Raw genomic sequence first — 18,699 nt, 5'->3', positions numbered from 1 at the left:
GGTGAATGCAAGAGTTTTGGAAAGAGGGGCAAGTATGCAGTCTGTTGGGGATGAGAGAGCTTGGGAAGTGAGTCAGTTGTTGTTCGCTGATGATACAGCGCTGGTGGCTGATTCATGTGAGAAACTGCAGAAGCTGGTGACTGAGTTTGGTAAAGTGTGTGAAAGAAGAAAGTTAAGAGTAAATGTGAATAAGAGCAAGGTTATTAGGTACAGTAGGGTTGAGGGTCAAGTCAATTGGGAGGTAAGTTTGAATGGAGAAAAAAACTGGAGGAAGTAAAGTGTTTTAGATATCTGGGAGTGGACCTGGCAGCGGATGGAATCATGGAAGCGGAAGTGAATCATAGGGTGGGGGAGGGGGCAAAAATTCTGGGAGCCTTGAAGAATGTTTGGAAGTCGAGAACATTATCTCGGAAAGCAAAAATGGGTATGTTTGAAGGGATAGTGGTTCCAACAATGTTGTATGGTTGCGAGGCGTGGGCTATGGATAGAGTTGTGCGCAGGAGGGTGGATGTGCTGGAAATGAGATGTTTGAGGACAATATGTGGTGTGAGGTGGTTTGATCGAGTAAGTAATGTAAGGGTAAGAAAGATGTGTGGAAATAAAAAGAGTGTGGTTGAGAGAGCAGAAGAGGGTGTTTTGAAATGGTTTGGTCACATGGAGAGAATGAGTGAGGAAATATTGACCAAGAGGATATATGTGTCAGAGGTGGAGGGAACAAGGAGAAGTGGGAGACCAAACTGGAGGTGGAATGATGGAGTGAAAAAGATATTGAAAGATCAGGGCCTAAACATGCAGGAGGGTGAATGGCATGCAAGGAATAGAGTGAATTGGAACGATGTGGTATACCTGGGTCGATGTGCTGTCATGTGAAGCGTCTGGGGTAAACCATGGAAAGTTGTGTGGGGCCTGGATGTGGAAAGGGTGCTGTGGTTTCGGTGCATTATTACATGACAGCTAGAGACTGAGTGTGAACGAATGGAGCCTTTGTTGTCTTTTCCTAGCGCTACCTCGCACACATGAGGGGGGGAGGGGGTTGTTATTCCATGTGTGGCGGGGTGGCGATGGGAATAAATAAGGACAGACAGTGTGAATTATGTACATGTGTATATATGTATATGTCCATGTGTGTGTATGTATATGTGTATATGTTGATATATGTATGCATATGTACATGTATGTGTGTGTTTGTATATGTGTATATGTTGATATATGTATGCATATGTACATGTATGTGTGTGTTTGTATATGTGTATATACGAGTGGATGGTAAACAGAGAAGAGATAGTAAAAGCTTTGCGGAAGATGAAAGCCAGCAAGGCAGCAGGTTTGGATGGTATTGCAGTGGAAATCATTAAAAAAGGGGGGTGACTGGTTGTTGATTGGTTGGTAATGATATTCAATGTATGTATGGGTCATGGAGAAGTGGCTGAGGATTAGCGGAATGCATGCACAGTGCCATTGTACAAAGGCAAAGGGGATAAGAGTGAGTGCTCAAAATTACATAAACTTACATACTGGGAAACAAGAACTATTCATGTTAAATTATAACTGGTTCACTCAGTTTCAGGTTCCCACTGCATAACAGGTATCCAAAATCTTAAGCCTGAAGGCAGCTAGATTTGAGACATGCAAAGGCTTACATGTTATGCATGTTTACTTACATACATTGTATACACAACTTTTACATGCCTATAATGTTTGGATATGTCTGTAACAACATAAGTTTACTCAGAAAAAGAAAAAGTTGAACATCAGCAATACTCACCTGCCACAGTGCATCAGCATACTTTTTAACACCGAAGATAACTGGCAAGGAAGTATTATAAATGATACTTGCTTTGTCCCGCTTGCCATGCTGTTTTAAGAAAAAAAAATAAATGATTGTATATTTTACCAAAGGAAAATGCTGCTTCGTACAAATATACAACATAACATTGTTTTTTCTTTTTTAATGCATATTCGCCACTTCATGCATCAGTGAGGTGGTGTCATGAACAGATGACTGAGCCTTTGAGGGGAAAATCCTCACTTGGTCCCTTCCTCTGTTCCTTCTTTTGGAAAGTACAAAACAGGAGGAGAGCATTTCCAGACCTCCACTCTCATCCCTCTTAGTCACCTTCTACAGCACACAGGGACTAAGTGGGCAGTATATCATATTTATTTGATTATAACCCAGACATTCTTTTCCCTCAAAAAAAAAAGTAGGGATACTGTTTTCTAGAAAGTACTAAACCTGAAGTGTTTAAATTGTTTCTTTAGTCATATACAACATTTTTACCAAATTTAAAGAAAATCTATAAAGCTGTTTTGGATTTATTAATTTTGGTGACATTCTTTTCTTTTTCTTCTGCTAGTTGAGATGGCACAGGCAGCTGAAGCCCTAATCAAGGCCATTCCATTAATGATTAATGAAGGGAGAGGGTCAGGGAGAATGATTTGGTAAAGAGAGAAGAAACAGTGAAAACTCTGTGGAAGATGAAATCTCGCAAGGTGATGAGTTTGGATGGTATTGCAGTGGAAATCATTAAAAAAGGGGGGTGACTGGTTGTTGATTGGTTGGTAATGATATTCAATGTATGTATGGGTCATGGAGAAGTGGCTGAGGATTAGCGGAATGCATGCACAGTGCCATTGTACAAAGGCAAAGGGGATAAAGGTGAGTGTTAAAACTACAGAGGCATAAATTTCTTGAGCATTCCTGGGAAATTAGAGATTATTCATTAGGAGGGTGAAGGAATGTACAAAGCATCAGATTGGGGAAGAGCAGTGTGGTTTCAGAAGTGGAAGAGGATGTGTGGATCAGGTGTTTGCTTCGAAGAATGTATGTGAGAAATGCTTAGAAAAACAGATGGATTCGTATGTAGCATCTATGGATCTGGAAAAGGCATATGACAGTATTGATAGAGATGTTTTGAGGAAGGTTTTAAGAGTATATGGTGTGGGAGGTAAGGTGCTAGAAGCAGTGAAAAGTTTTATCAATGATGTAAGGCATGTGTACGAGTAGGAAGAGAGGAGAGTGATTGGTTCCCAGTGAATGTCGGTTTGTGGCAAGGGTGTGATGTCCCCATGGTTGTTTAATTCGTTTATGGATGAGGTGGTTAGGGTGGTAAATGCAAAAGATTGGAGAGAGGGGCAAGTATACAGTCTATTGAGGATGAGAGGGTCTGGGAAGCGAGTCAGCTGTTGTTTGCCGATGATACAGCTCTAGTGGCCGATTCGTGTGAGAAACTGCAGAAGTTGGTGAGTGAGTTTGGAACATTGTGTGAAAGGAGAAAGTTGAGAGTAAATGTGAATAAGAGGGTTGAGGGACAAGTTAATAGGGATGTAAGTTTGAACTGAGAAAAATTGGAGGAAGTGGAGTGTTTCAGATATCTAGGAGTGGACTTAACAGTGGATGGATCCAGGGAAGTGGACGAAGGTCACAGGGTGGGGGAGGAGGCAAAGGTTCTGGGAGCAATGAGGAATGTGTGCAAGGAGAGAACATTAGCTCAGAGAGCAGAAATGGGTATGTTAGAAGGAACAGTACTTCCAACAATGTTTTATAGGTGCAAGGCATGGGCTATAGGTAGGGTTGTATGGAGGAGGGTGGATGTATTGGAAATGGAATTTTTGTGGACAATATGGGGTATGAGGTGGTTTGACTGAGTAAGCAATGAAAGGGTAAGAAGGGTAAGAGAGATGAGTGGAAATAAAGAGTGTGGTTAAGAGAGCAAAAGAGGGTGTGTTGCAATGGTTTGGACATATGGTGAGAATGAGTGAGGAAAGATTGACAAAGAGAATATATGTGTCAGACGTGAAGGGAACAAGGAGAAGCAGGAGACCAAATTGGAGGTGTAAGAATGTGTATGTACATGTATGCATATGTTGCTATGTATATGTATGTATATATGCATATGTGGGCAGTTATGTACATATATGTGTATATGAGTGGATGGACCATTCTTCGTCTGTTTTCTGGTGCTACCTCAATGATGTGGGAAATGGCGATTATGCATAATAAGTAAATAAATAATATATACATATAAGTGGAAGGATGGAATGAAAAAGACTGAGCAATACAGGAGGGTGACAGGCTTGCAAGGAACAGAGTGAACTGGAACGATGTGGTATACTGGGGTTGACATGCTGTCAATGGACTGAACCAGGGCATGTGAAACGTATGGGGTAAACAATGGAAAGGTCTGTGGGGCCTGGATGTGGAGCTGTTGTTTCAAAGCATTACGCATGACAGCTAGAGACTGAATGTGAATGAATGTGGCCTTTTTGTCTGTTTTTCTGGCACTACCTCGCTTAAGCAGGGGGGTAGCGATGCTGTTTCCTGTGAGGTAGGGTAGTGCTGAGAATGGATGAAGGCAAGCATGTATGAATATGTACATGTTTATATATGTACACGTCTGTGCAAGTGTATGTATATGTCTGTATATGTGCGTGTATGGGTGCATATATATTTACTCATTTTTTTTTCATACTATTCACCATTTCCCGCTATAGCGAGGTAGCGTTAAGAACAGAGGACTGGGCCTTTGAGGGAATACCCTCACCTGGCCCCCTTCTCTGTTCCTTCTTTTGGAAAGTTAAAAAAAAAAAAAAATATATATCAAACTTTGTCACTGTCTCCCGCATAAGCAAGGTAGTGCATGAGAACAGACAAAGGAATGGCCCAACCCACCCACATACACATGTATATACATACACATCCACACACGCACCTATACATACCTATACATCTCAACATATACATATATATACACTCACAGACATATACATATATATACATGTACATAATTCATACTGTCTGCCCTTATTCATTCCCAGTGCCACCCCGCCACACATGAAATGAAAACCCCCTCCCCCAGCATGAGCGTGAGGTAGCACTAGGAAAAGACAACAAAAGTCACATTTTTTCACACTCAGTCTCTAGCTGTCATGTATAATGCACCAAAATCATAGCTCCCTTTCCACATCCAGGCCCCACAAAACTTTCCATGGTTTACCACATACGCTTCACATGCCCTGGTTCAATCCATTGACAGCACGTCGACCCCAGTATACCACATCGTTCCAATTCACTCTATTCCTTGCATGCCTTTCACCCTCCTGCATGTTCAGGCCCCGATCACTCAATCTTTTTCACTCCATCTTTCCACCTCCAATTTGGTCTTCCACTTCTCCTCGTTCCCTTCACCTCTGACACATATCCTCTTTGTCAATCTTTCCTCACTCATTCTCTCCATGTGACCAGACCATTTCAAAACACACACACACACATATATATATATAATCTTTCTTTCTTTCCTACTATTCACCATCTCCCGCATTAGCCAGGTTGCGTTTAGAACAGAGGACTGGACCTTTGAGAGAAATCCTCACCTGGCCCCCTTCTCTGTCCCTTCTATATATATATATATATATATATATATATATATATATATATATAAATATATATATATATTTTTTTTTTTCCATACCATTCGCCGTTTCCCGCGATAGCGAGGTAGCGTTAAGAACAGAGGATTGGGCCTTTTTTGGAATATCCTCACCTGGCCCCCTCTGTTCCTTCTTTTGGGAAAAAAAAAAAAAAAAAAAAAAAAAAAAAAAAAAAAAATACTTCCCACGTATTCCCTGCGTGTCGTAGAAGGCGACTAAAAGGGGAGGGTGCGGGGGGCTGGAAATCCTCCCCTCTCTTTTTTTTTTATATATATATATATATATATATATATATATATATATATATATATATATATCTTTTTTTTTTTTATACTTTGTCGCTGTCTCCCGCGTTTGCGAGGTAGCGCAAGGAAACAGACGAAAGAAATGGCCCAACCCCCCCCCCATACACATGTATATACATACGTCCACACACGCAAATATACATACCTACACAGCTTTCCATGGTTTACCCCAGACGCTTCACATGCCTTGACTCAATCCACTGACAGCACGTCAACCCCGGTATACCACATCGCTCCAATTCACTCTATTCCTTGCCCTCCTTTCACCCTCCTGCATGTTCAGGCCCCGATCACACAAAATCTTTTTCACTCCATCTTTCCACCTCGAAATTTGGTCTCCCTCTTCTCCTCGTTCCCTCCACCTCCGACACATATATCCTCTTGGTCAATCTTTCCTCACTCATTCTCTCCATGTGCCCAAACCACTTCAAAACACCCTCTTCTGCTCTCTCAACCACGCTCTTTTTATTTCCACACATCTCTCTTACCCTTACGTTACTCACTCGATCAAACCACCTCACACCACACATTGTCCTCAAACATCTCATTTCCAGCACATCAATCCTCCTGCGCACAACTCTATCCATAGCCCACGCCTCGCAACCATACAACATTGTTGGAACCACTATTCCTTCAAACATACCCATTTTTGCTTTCCGAGATAATGTTCTCGACTTCCACACCTTCTTCAAGGCCCCCAGAATTTTCGCCCCCTCCCCCACCCTATGATCCACTTCCGCTTCCATGGTTCCATCCGCTGCCAGATCCACTCCCAGATATCTAAAACACTTCACTTCCTCCAGTTTTTCTCCATTCAAACTCACCTCCCAATTGACTTGACCCTCAACCCTACTGTACCTAATAACCTTGCTCTTATTCACATTTACTCTTAACTTTCTTCTTCCACACACTTTACCAAACTCAGTCACCAGCTTCTGCAGTTTCTCACATGAATCAGCCACCAGCGCTGTATCATCAGATATATTATATCTGGGAGTGGATCTGGCAGCGGATGGAACCATGGAAGCGGAAGTGGATCATAGGGTGGGGGAGGGGGCGAAAATTCTGGGAGCCTTGAAGAATGTGCGGAAGTCGAGAACATTATCTCGGAAAGCAAAAATGGGTATGTTTGAAGGAATAGTGGTTCCAACAATGTTATATGGTAGTGAGGCGTGGGCTATAGATAGAGTTGTGCTGAGGAGGGTGGATGTGCTGGAAATGAGATGTTTGAGGACAATATGTGGTGTGAGGTGGTTTGATCGAGTAAGTAACGTAAGGGTAAGAGAGATGTGTGGAAATAAAAAGAGCGTGGTTGAGAGAGCAGAAGAGGGTGTTTTGAAATGGTTCGGGCACATGGAGAGAATGAGTGAGGAAAGATTGACCAAGAGAATATATGTGTCGGAGGTGGAAGGAACGAGGAGAAGAGGGAGACCAAATTGGAGGTGGAAAGATGGAGTGAAAAAGATTTTGTGTGATCGGGGCCTGAACATGCAGGAGGGTGAAAGGAGGGCAAGGAATAGAGTGAATTGGAGCGATGTGGTATACCGGGGTTGACGTGCTGTCAGTGGATTGAATCAAGGCATGTGAAGCGTCTGGGGTAAACCATGGAAAGCTGTGTAGGTATGTGTATTTGTGTGTGTGGACATATGTATATACATGTGTATGGGGGTGGGTTGGGCCATTTCTTTCGTCTGTTTCCTTGCGCTACCTCGCAAACGCGGGACACAGCGACAAAGCAAAAAAAAAAAAAAAAAAAATATGTGTGTGTGTTTGTGTGTATATGAGTGGGTGGGCCATTCTTCATCTGTTTTTGTCTTTTCCTGGCATTACCTCGCTGTAAGGAGGGGGTATTTCCTGTGTGGCGGGATAGCGATGGGAATGGATGAAGGCAGCAAGTATGAATATATACACGTGTATACATGTATGTGTCTGCATATATATGTATGTATACGTTGATATGTATATGTATGTACCTAAAGCTCTTTTAAGATTGGTTAACTTGTTACTGTCATGTCATCCCAGTTCTGTAATATTTCAACTGTGCATCTTAAACTTAATGGCCACAAAAATTCAGTAAACCATTATTCACTTATCTATTACTTAAATATAGACAACCATGGCATTGCACCAGTACCAGCTTTTTTTCCTTTCTTCTTTCTATGTATATAATATCTGCAATCCGATTCCCATTTACAAAAAATGGATCAAACATGTTAGTATGTACCTGTTATGGGAAATACGTTCTTCTCTTCACAAGGTAGCTAAAGGAATACAAAATCCTGGCCTACACAAGGAGTAGATCTTTAGGTATGTGATCGATAACCATAAACAATATCAAAAAACAAGTAATAATGAAATGACTTGGGATAACTTCAATTAACTGTCTCCTCCATATCAGTAAGTGCAAGACTGCAAGACGGAATTAATATCAAACATGGCCTATCATATTAACTCATGCCCATGCCTCAATTTCCAGGTATCTCAAAGCATGCTGCTTATAAGGTTTCAAATGTAAGAATACTCCATAATCTGAAGACATCTTTCAGTGGAAATGAACAACAGGAATACAGAAGGATGGCCTACAAAAGGAGTTATAATATGATCCATATCCATAAATAGCAATAAGATAGAGCCACATCCTTTTTAACAGCACCATTGTCAAAACAAGGGATAATAACTTTACTTTGGATAACTTCATGATACTATCTCCTCCAAATCACTAACTGTGCAAACTTCACTCTAATATGGAAGATGTAACTAACATCAACCATCATAGTATGGCCTCTCATATTAACTCTTGTTCATACCTCAACTTCCTGGTATCTCAAAACATGTTGCTTGTGAGGTTTCACAAGCAAGGTTATTCCATAATTACACATCTTTAAGTGGAAATGAACAGAAGTTGGTACTCAGGACTGTGAATATCTATCCTTTACTTAACATGTACATCTGCAAGAGATTACAAATATCTTAAAGAAAACAGAAATGAGCTATTCTTACCTTCCTTAAGTAGTCATCTGATATATACATTATCTTCTGAGGAGCTCCTGCACACTTTATTGGTGTAGCAGGAAAGCTGAAGACAGCATTACCCTCAGAGAAATTCTTTAGACTTTCCCAAGTCTTTTTCACATATAATGGTGAGTAGTTGGAGCAAACTCCTGGTGTCTCAAAGGCATCTGGCAGCCCTTTGATCTGATCAAAATATAAAGATTTCATGAAGATTTTACGAAGTTTATGATTTCTGAACTATCATTAAAATATATGTGCATGTTTGAATACCTTGATCACCCAAAAGTGCTTATAAAGAAGTTGTTCTTAATCAAAATAATCAACCCTACACCTCTCTTTTCTATCACTGAGTATCTTAAATTGCTTTATGGTCTTCACACTTACTAATTCACCTAACATGAACCACTTGACCACTGTACTATATAACTAAAACAATACTTTCACATCATAGACTGCTTTCTTGTAAAGTTTCCAATAGTGCCCTCTAGCTGATTTTGAGTATACTCTGCTCTCTTGATGTTCTAAACTCCAGCAACTTCCAAAATCCAGCACTTGTGAAGGTGATGGTGCTCTGTGAAATGGCAGTTGCACTGGCAAAATTTGCATCACTAATTTCCAGGCACTGCCCAGGCACCCTTACCTCCACTGTTTGCTCTGTTTCGAACTGTTTAAGAAGGCACCAAAGTACTGCACATTTTCACATAAAGTAATTCCAACCCATTTACTAAACCTCTAGTCAGATGCTCCCTACAGGAAGGTGCATTTCCATGATCCTCTAAGCAACATCACACCAGAGCCAACATGGAATGAAATGAAGAAACTTGCCTCAAACTCTCCAGAGGCATGAACGTCATTACATTATTATGGCACTCGTGTTTTCTCACCCTTAAATTCAGTTAGGCCAGTACTTCAATTTCCATGCTACCTTAGTTTAAAGTGTACAATTTGTGCTGAGAAACAAGGACGAATCTTTAGTATGTACAGTTAATAACTACAGCTGTATCGTTGTTCATATCTTATACAAACTCAAATACTGGGAGAGTAAATTAAAACTCCATAGGTGAAGTTATAATCCCTAATGCAACAAATTTCATAATCTGGCAACTGCCTCAATTTGCTAGATTTTAGACATTTAATGCACAGAGTGTTACTAAGGGCCAAGAGGGTGTGGAATAATGTGTGTGACAGTTCTACTGGTAAGAAAAACTGGAGACTGAATGTTATGTATGACAGCTCTCCCCTAAAAGAAATGAAGCAGATAGTGTTTCTTTCCAATTAAATTGTTCTCTCATCAAACTTTACGCAACAGAAAAATATGATAGATACTCTAAATCTGATGCTGCTGTTGGTGAAATGGTATAAGTCATTTTAAGCATGTCTACTGAAAAATTTGGTTGGCAATACCATGATAAGTAAGAGACCTCACTAAATACAGTACAGGGTCCTCTTGATATATGAATGTTTGAGATATGCCATTTTTAGAATAATGTGCACAGTCCATTTACACCATTTTTTTTATCTATTTGGTCTTAAGTCTGGAACAACATGATCATAAATGGGCTGGCAAGGTGATGGTGTGGCATTGCCAACACCATATGAGAAGCGCATGTATGCATGGCATGAATGCCGTCTATATTCACAGACAGCTAAAGTATACTACACGTTTTTTGTTCCTTGCACCATGCCATCAAAGCTTTTTAAGCTCTTCTGGTACCAGTGGTGCTATGAGGAATACGACCAAAACCACTGAGGTTAAGGCGGATGTGCTCAAATGTTATAAGAGACATGAACTAACAGCTGATATTAAGCATGCCTTTGGACTTCTGTGCACTATCAGAGATAGTGCACAGAAGATCTAAGAGAGTGCAAAAGAGTATGGCATTAATCAGTGCATCTGAGACCTTGTATCCCCAAAGTCTGTTTGATGAATATGGAACAAATTTTGAGCATATGGATCAAACAACAAACTCATGAAATGCTCCCATCAGCATGCTTGTGATACAAGCAGAGGCCCGGAGAATGTATGATGATATGGCAGTAGAGGAAGAAGTTGTGTTGACATTTCAACCAAGTTCTGGATGATATGCAAATTTTTGGAAACACTATAATTTCTACAAGACGAAGATAACTGATGACTGTTTTTGCTGATAATGCTGCTGACAAAAATTTCCCAGGATCCCTCGAAACCATTATCAAGGAAGGTGATTATTCTCCCAGGCAAATTCTAAACATGGAGACCAGACTATTCTGGAAGAGTTTCTTAATGAAAGTACATTTCCAAAGAAGACAGGACTGCACCAGATTCAAAACTGCCAGGGATTGCCTCACACTACATGTGGGATTTAATGCCAAAGGTAATTGCAAGCTTAAACCATTATTGGTCAACCACTTGGAAAATCCCAGGGCTCTTCATGGATACGTAAAGCAATGTTTGACCAACTATCATATTTCAGATTCAAAGAAGTGGAGGACAGGCAAAATGTTCTGTGGTTCTTTTACTGCAAAGCTCCTTGTAAAGCTGAATGAGTATTGTGTGTAGGATAATATGTTTCAAAGTTCTCTTTCTTATCGATAATGCCCCTAACCATCTACCTTTACTAAAGGACCTTAGTGAGAACATTAAAGAAGTCTTTCTGCTGCCCACCACTATATCTCTAATCCAGCCAATAAACCAGGGGGTGATATCAAATTTCAAGACCACTTATTATGGAGAACATCTGCAAAGCTTGTAAAGGCAACAGAGAATGACCAGATGACTGTGAAGGAATTCTGAAAGTACTTCCCCATCAAGGATGACATCACAATCATCAGTGGAACCTGGAAGGAAATCACCAGGGTGCTATGGAAGCTTTGTCCTCAGTTTGATCATGTATTCCAAGGTTTTGATGTCAACACAAAGTATCAAAAATGCATGTACACATTATGCAAATGGCAAAATAAGTTAACTTTGAAGAGAGTGAGGATGATGATGTGGAGGAATTGTTAGAACTGCATAAGAAAGAGCTCTCAAATGAAGATCTTCAATTGGAGAAGGAATGACAGGAACAAAATCTCCTGATTTACATGTTTTTGATACACATAACCATTTTCAAGAACAATTATAGCATAAATCGAGAAGTCTATAATACCCCAATTAACACTAAGGATACATTTCTGGAAACTGGAGCACTAAGAGAAGCAGCCCTCTACAGGGTCATTAAACCTCTGCATATACAGATATGTGTTCCTGATGACATTAGTTTTCTACCCACAAAATTGAGTGTGAGTATACATGAGCTAAATTATATCCCTTTAACATTATGTTACATAATATTTCAAAATGTCAAGTTGGAAAGCAAAAATGTGAGGGTGATAAGAGGTGATGTGGAAGGGAATGGCAACATATACCAGGTGTGTTGCCAAGTGCTCCTCATCATGTGATAATCAGCCCACCATCACATCTGCCACCATGCACTTGTACTTCAGTTAATCAAACATAATTCTGTCATACAACATTCCCTACACTTACTATAGAATAATAAAACACATCTAAAACTCAAATGTAGTCAAGGGTACTCACCATCAAAGCACTAAAGCAGAAACTTTATCACAACAGCAGTAGGAGGCAATGAAGGACACAGGATGATGGGCCAGGCTGTAGGCTACTTCTCACATTTTGGCTGTTTCTTGAAGAAGGCTCTTAGGTTGACTACCATTTCTTGACTTTCCTCTCACAAGGCAATTCTCAGGAGTAGGATATCATGTCTAGAACACCTTTCTCTTCTTACTGCTGTGCACCCAGTCTGGTTCATTCTCAGCAAACTGGTCCATGATTTCTGTGATCTTGGTGATGCTGTTGAGAAATGCTGTGCTGAGGTTTCTTTCTGGGTAGTGTCTCTGGTTACTCTATGTCAGAAATATCAGGCTCACTCTGGATGCATTGCTCTATCAATTCCTGTAGTTCGTCATTAGTAAGACTGTCACCACGAGACTGCAGTAGCTCCTCCAGATCATCTACTCTGACAAAACCCAGACCCACTTTACTGACCAGCTTGACGAAGTCAGTCATGATCACTTGTATGATGTCAAAGCTCAGAAAAATGTTGCATGCTTCCATCCATAGCCTCTTCCAAACTCTGCTCATGAAAATGTTAGTTATTTCATCCTAAGCTGCTCTATCATTATCTATGGCCTTCACAATGTGATAATTTTTCCAAAATTGTCTGACAGATTGTTCATCTTTACCATCTGTTTCCTTAAGAAGTTGTCTGGAGATGCAACTAAAGTAGGAGGCCTTGAAATTTTATATAACTCCCTGATCCACTGGCTGGATCATGAAAGTTGTATTCTAGAGGTATGCAGGTCTGGAAAGTGTCAAGAATTTTGAGGTTGCCTGAGGCACTATGAAGCACCAACAATGCTCTGGGTTCAGCTCCCTTTTTCACAATAGCACTTCACTGCTGGGCAAAAATATAAAACAAACCACTGCTGGAAAATATCAATTGTCACCCTAGCCTTCTTATTTGATTTCCAAATTACAGGCAGATGCTCTTTTGAAAATCCCTTCATAGCTCACGGTGTCTTAGAGTTGTAGATGAACTTCAGCTTCTCCTTGAAGTCTCCTGAAGCATCCCCCCTTCTCCAGCAGCAGTGTTAAGCAATGATTTGCAATCTTGAATCCAGAAGCATGCTTCTCTTCTTGAGAGATTAAAGAGCAGGATGGTGCTCTCTTCCAGAAAAGGTCAGTTTAATCAACATTGAGGACAAGCTGCAGAAGGCAGTTGCAACACCTGATTATAGCTTTGATGGAAGCAGTAAATACCTGGGCAGCCTGCATGCCCCCACATGCAGCTTCACCACAAATGTGGATCCTGTGTAAGTTACTGTGTCACTTCAACCAATCATGGAATCATGGGGTGCTAAGAATTTCCTGGTTTCTTCTGACTCTACTGCTAATGAGGGGGCAGGCTCTGGCAGTAGTAGTAACAGCCCCTCCCACGACCTTTCCCCCTTTGTTAGACCTTCCTCCTATTCTATTCACTACACCAACATTCATGGTCTCTCTAGTAACCTCTCCTAACATCTTACTTTTGTCACAGACACAGTTGTCTAATATTGTTCTCACTAGTCCCATTTTCATATCTAACTATAACCTCCACTCACGATTCTGGTTCAAAAAAGGTCGTTGTACTTATTCAAACATCAACACACCCGTTACATACCTCAAGGACCTTGAGTCCCTAAACTCTGATGTTATGTGGCTCAAGGTCTGTCTCTCTACTACCACACTTTTCCCCAGTTTTGCCTGTTGCTCTCCTAATTCTACAAATTTTACATCCTTCTTCGAGTATCTAAACTCCTGCCATGAGACTATGACATCCTCTCACCCGAAAGCCGAGATCCTCTACCTCAGGGATTTCAATGTTTACCAAAAGGAATGGTTAAATTCACCCATATGGATGGTGCAGGGATTGCAGCCCTCACATTCTCCATTCTCAATGACTTAGAGCAAATTATCTCCCACCCTACCCATAATCCTGACTGCTGTGACCACTCTCCTAATATTTTGGATTTGTTTTTCCAACTCTAGTCCATCCCGTTGTAAATAAACTATCCCACCTCCAATTGGTTCATCTGAACACACTCTCATAAATGTTTCTATTTAACAGCATATCCCCCTCCAGCAGTTCCTTCTAAGCATAAATAATGGCACCTCAAAAAAGCTGACTGGAATAATTTAAGTAACTTCTTTTCTGACGTTCCTTGGGTAAATTACTGTCTCTTATGTCATGATGCTTCTTTCTCCAACAAACTCATATCAGAGGTTATTTTTATGAGAATGGAAACATTTATCCCCTCTTCCTCCAAGACGACCTCTTCATCCATTTCAAGATTCAACTGTTCCTGTTCTGAGACCATTCAGGCAAGGGATCAGACATATCAGGCTTGGAAAACTCTCATTCCTCCAGCTCCCATTCAGCTTTCATCACTGCCCATAATCAGAGAGGGCCATTATCCATGAGGTGAAGCAATCCTTGTTCAAAGGTAGTGCGATAACCTCTCCTCATCATCCACCAATAGGTCTTTCTGGTCTTTAGCTAAAGGCATCTCTAACAACTTCTGTCACTCTACCTTTCCTTTACTTTTCTGTTCTGATGGTACTATAGCCGTCTCTCCAGTAGACAAAGAAACTCTCTTTGGTTTCCATTTCTTCTCTAACTCCATCTTGGATGACTAACATTCCTTCACACCCTGATGCTCCTCTTAATAATTCTATGCCTCTTCCCATAATCTCTTTTCATACTGTCCAAAGAGAGCAGCACTTTTAGACCTATTGTTTTAATGTCAAATATTATGAAACATCTTGAAGACAATGAGAAACTATTTGTGTAATAGCACAGATAATTTCTGAGATCCATTGCAGTTTGCATACTGTAAAAATATGAGTGTGCAGGATGTAAGTTTGACTTTTACAAATGAGATTAGCAAACATTTGAACAGACATAGCCCACAAGCTAGAATATTATACATTGACCTTAGCTCTGCCTTTATACAATCCAGCCAAATACCTTGTTAAATAAATTATCAGGTATGGATGTAAACTGTAACTTACTGAAATGGATCTTCAGCTTTTTAACACGGAGGCCACAGTATACCAAGATAGATAATGCTATTCTAACATAATTTTTACCAATACAGGTGCAACCTAGGGATGCATTATGTTCCCCAGTCTGTTCAGTTTGTATACTGATGACTGTAGAAGTGTTTTTAGCAACCGCACTATTTCAAAATATGCTGATGATACAGTAATCATATGAAAAATTGTAAATGAGGATTGTTATGATTATATTACACAGGTTAGTTGCTTTGTTGAGTGGTGTAAAACAAATTGCACAGGTAAGTTGCTTTGCTGAGTGGTGTAAACAAATTTTCTGCACTTGAATGTAGAGAAAACTAGAGAGATGATGAGAGATTTTAGGACAAAAAAAAAAAACATGTATCAGACTTAATTACAATTGAAAATGAAAATTTAGAAAGTGTGAGTCAGTACAAGTATCTACGCTTTATCACAGATGACCATTTAAAAGGTGGTGAAAATATTGATACAGTGTATAAGAAATGTAATCAAAGATTGCACTTAGTATGTATCTTAATAGTCTACATATAGACAACACAATAATTTATCTTTTCTATAGGTCAACAATAGAATCAATTTTCTGTTTGATAAAATTGTTAAGGAGGTTAGGAACTTGGGTGCAAACACTAAAACATTAGATATGCTGTATCAGGAATGTGCGATGAAGCAGGTGGAGATCATGCAAGATGCAGCTCATCCTCTACACCAAAAATATGTATCTTTAAGGTCAGGAAGAACACTGTCTCTGCCTATAACAGTGCACCCATAGACTCAGAAAATCACTTGTACCAAAAAGCATTCTACTGTTTAACCATCTAAAGAAGCTGTAACTCCTCTGTTATATAGCTTTTGAGTGCAATAGATGATTCTTTATGTGATATTTTATGTGGCACTTTTATGTGATACTACATAATTTCTATTATACAATTATACTTTTTGACCTTAAATTGAACTTTTAGCCATAATGAATTTCATTTTGTATCATGTATGCAATTTGACAATAAAGACATCTTATCTTAACTCAAGGGTGGGCTGTTTTGATAACTGCTTCTTTCCCTACATGTTGAAGCTTTGGAACTCTCTACCATCTCATGTCTTTCCCAATGACTATGACCTGGAACATTTCAAAAGACAGGTTTTTCACTTCCTCCAAAATTTTTAAATATTTTCCCCTTATCTTTTCTTTCTCCATTTCATAATTCTCTCTATATTTCAATCAAGGCCCGGCTATGATGTGGACTTTTGTCCATTACTGGAACCTTCAACTTAAATAAAAAATCAAACCAACCTCTGCCAACTGGAATGCTTCTGAGCCATCTCCTTTTACTTCCTGGAGGTGCCTGAAGATGCTCCTACTTTTTCCATGATCATGAGTTGGCTTAATGGCATAATATGTTGCATCTGGTCATCCACATATGCTTAGACCACCTTCAATTTTTCTAAAAAAAACTGCTCCTTGAACAAGTCACCTTCATTGCTGTTAACTTCATGGTCGACATGGCAAAAGCTTTTATCTAGTCTGCATTCTTAATGATAGTTTGAACTGTCAATATAACCAAACTGAAAGCAACATCAATATTGAACTGATGCTCAACAGCTTCCAACCATCTCAACACATATATTTACATCCAAAGAGAGGCTTTTCCTAAGCACTTTAGATGCACTAGAACCACTACAACTTGCAGGCTGGTTTCCAGGCACGATGAATAAAAAAATATTCACAGTAATACTGAAAAACTGGCCAGTCAGGAAAAATGTAAGCACACAATAAGCAAAGCAAAATCTCTACTGTACTAACAAAGAAGAGCACTCGGTGCTGATTGGATGCATGTTCTCTAATTGGCAAGTGAGTATAGGCAGAGTTACTCTCAAAATATTGTGAGTGTTTGCACTTGTGACTTTTGACTTCTTTTGTGGATTTTCATAATCTTTTCCTAGTAAAACTAAAGCTCTAAGATGCAAGCAAGAACACAGTATCAAAACAGCACTCTAAGGGATAGCACTAACCAGGGTATTACCGTACCAAGAAAGAACTCTGGTTTTCTGATAAATTTCTTGACTTTGGGTGATAATATTTTCAGTGAAATAAAATAACATTTTTGGTGAATGGTTTTTTGGCTTCCATTCTTTTGAGAGTGGCCTGTATCATACACACAATAATTCATTTATCATTAATCATACTTAACCACTGTCTCCCGCATTAGCAAGGTAGTGCAAGGAAACCCCTCCACATACATGCACATGTATATACATGTATTCAAAGTTCTAAAAGGGGAAACACACAATAATAACTTTAAGAAATCTCTGAACACTAACCTGGTCATAGTTGAGCTGAATACCAAGTGCAACAACTAAATATTCATATGAAATTTCCTGACCGTCTTCAGTCATAACCTTATTGTTGTTTGGATCAAAAGAAACAACACGTTGTTTGATCCACTCTGCATTCTTTGGAAGTACCTAAGGCATCAGAAAAAAAATGCTTTGTTATATCAAACCATCTCAAAACAACTATTTCAATGATATATCTACAACTTGAAAAAAGAAAATCGTTAAAGTGAGAAATTAATACAAATTTTTGTACAGGGTAAACTTCATTTTACCAATGTCTTCCTGTCTCTGTACTTTTCTCTCCATTTCTGGAAAAGAAAGAAATAGACAGCAACAAAAAAGCAAGAAATAATTAATTGTATGCAAAAATAAAGAGTCAGATGTAGAAATAATGAAATTCCACAGAAAATGAAATAATGAAAGCTAAATGAAAGAATGAAATCCAGTTTCTATTTGCATACATGAGCAAAGCAAAACATAAGAAAACAGACACTGGACTATTTAAATAAAGTAGGTGAGATTCAAAAAATGACCGAGAAAATATATAGGATGTTTACTGAACAATATAAATCAGTATTTAGCTCAAAATGTCATAATTGTTTCCTGTTTCCCATATTAATAAGATAAGAGCAAGGAGCAGATGAAGAAATGACCTTCCATTCACCCCTTAGCTGTCATAGGTACTGCATAAAAACCACAACCCCTTATCCACAATCCAGCCCCCAAAACCTTTCCTTAGTCTCCCATGGCCACTTCATGTGCCCTAGTTCAGTCCATCAAGCCACATCATCCCCTGTACACCATATAGCTCCAATTCGTGCCATCCTGTGCATGCTTTACACCCTCCTACATGTTCAACCTCAAGTATTCAAAACTTTTTACACTCCATCCTTCCATTAACAAATTAATCTTCCCCTACTTTTTGTACCCTACTTCTGACACACACATCTGAGACATCTCCTCACTCATTCTTTCAATATATCCAAAGCATTTCAGCATAAGCTTTTC

The 18,699-nt window shown here is 39.5% G+C and overlaps 1 protein-coding gene across 4 annotated transcripts in view; it reads right to left on the bottom strand.

Annotated features, from left to right (window-relative positions):
• Sqor (Sulfide quinone oxidoreductase) overlaps window positions 1–18,699 on the bottom strand; it is a 125,628-nt gene that overhangs the window by 73,200 nt on the left and 33,729 nt on the right. For all 4 annotated transcript variants that reach the window (XM_071662837.1, XM_071662838.1, XM_071662836.1 and 1 more), the window contains exons 5-7: window positions 17,677–17,820; window positions 8,733–8,927; window positions 1,766–1,855 (exon numbers count right to left, since the gene is read on the bottom strand). In XM_071662837.1, the coding sequence (XP_071518938.1) occupies window positions 1,766–1,855; window positions 8,733–8,927; window positions 17,677–17,820 (429 nt within the window). The remainder of the gene's footprint in view (window positions 1–1,765; window positions 1,856–8,732; window positions 8,928–17,676; window positions 17,821–18,699) is intronic.

This window comes from Panulirus ornatus, chromosome 6 (genome assembly GCF_036320965.1).
Source record: "Panulirus ornatus isolate Po-2019 chromosome 6, ASM3632096v1, whole genome shotgun sequence".
NCBI classification, from domain to species: domain Eukaryota; kingdom Metazoa; phylum Arthropoda; class Malacostraca; order Decapoda; family Palinuridae; genus Panulirus; species Panulirus ornatus.
Note: the sequence above shows the minus strand (reverse complement) of the source record. Positions and strands in the feature narration are given on the sequence as shown.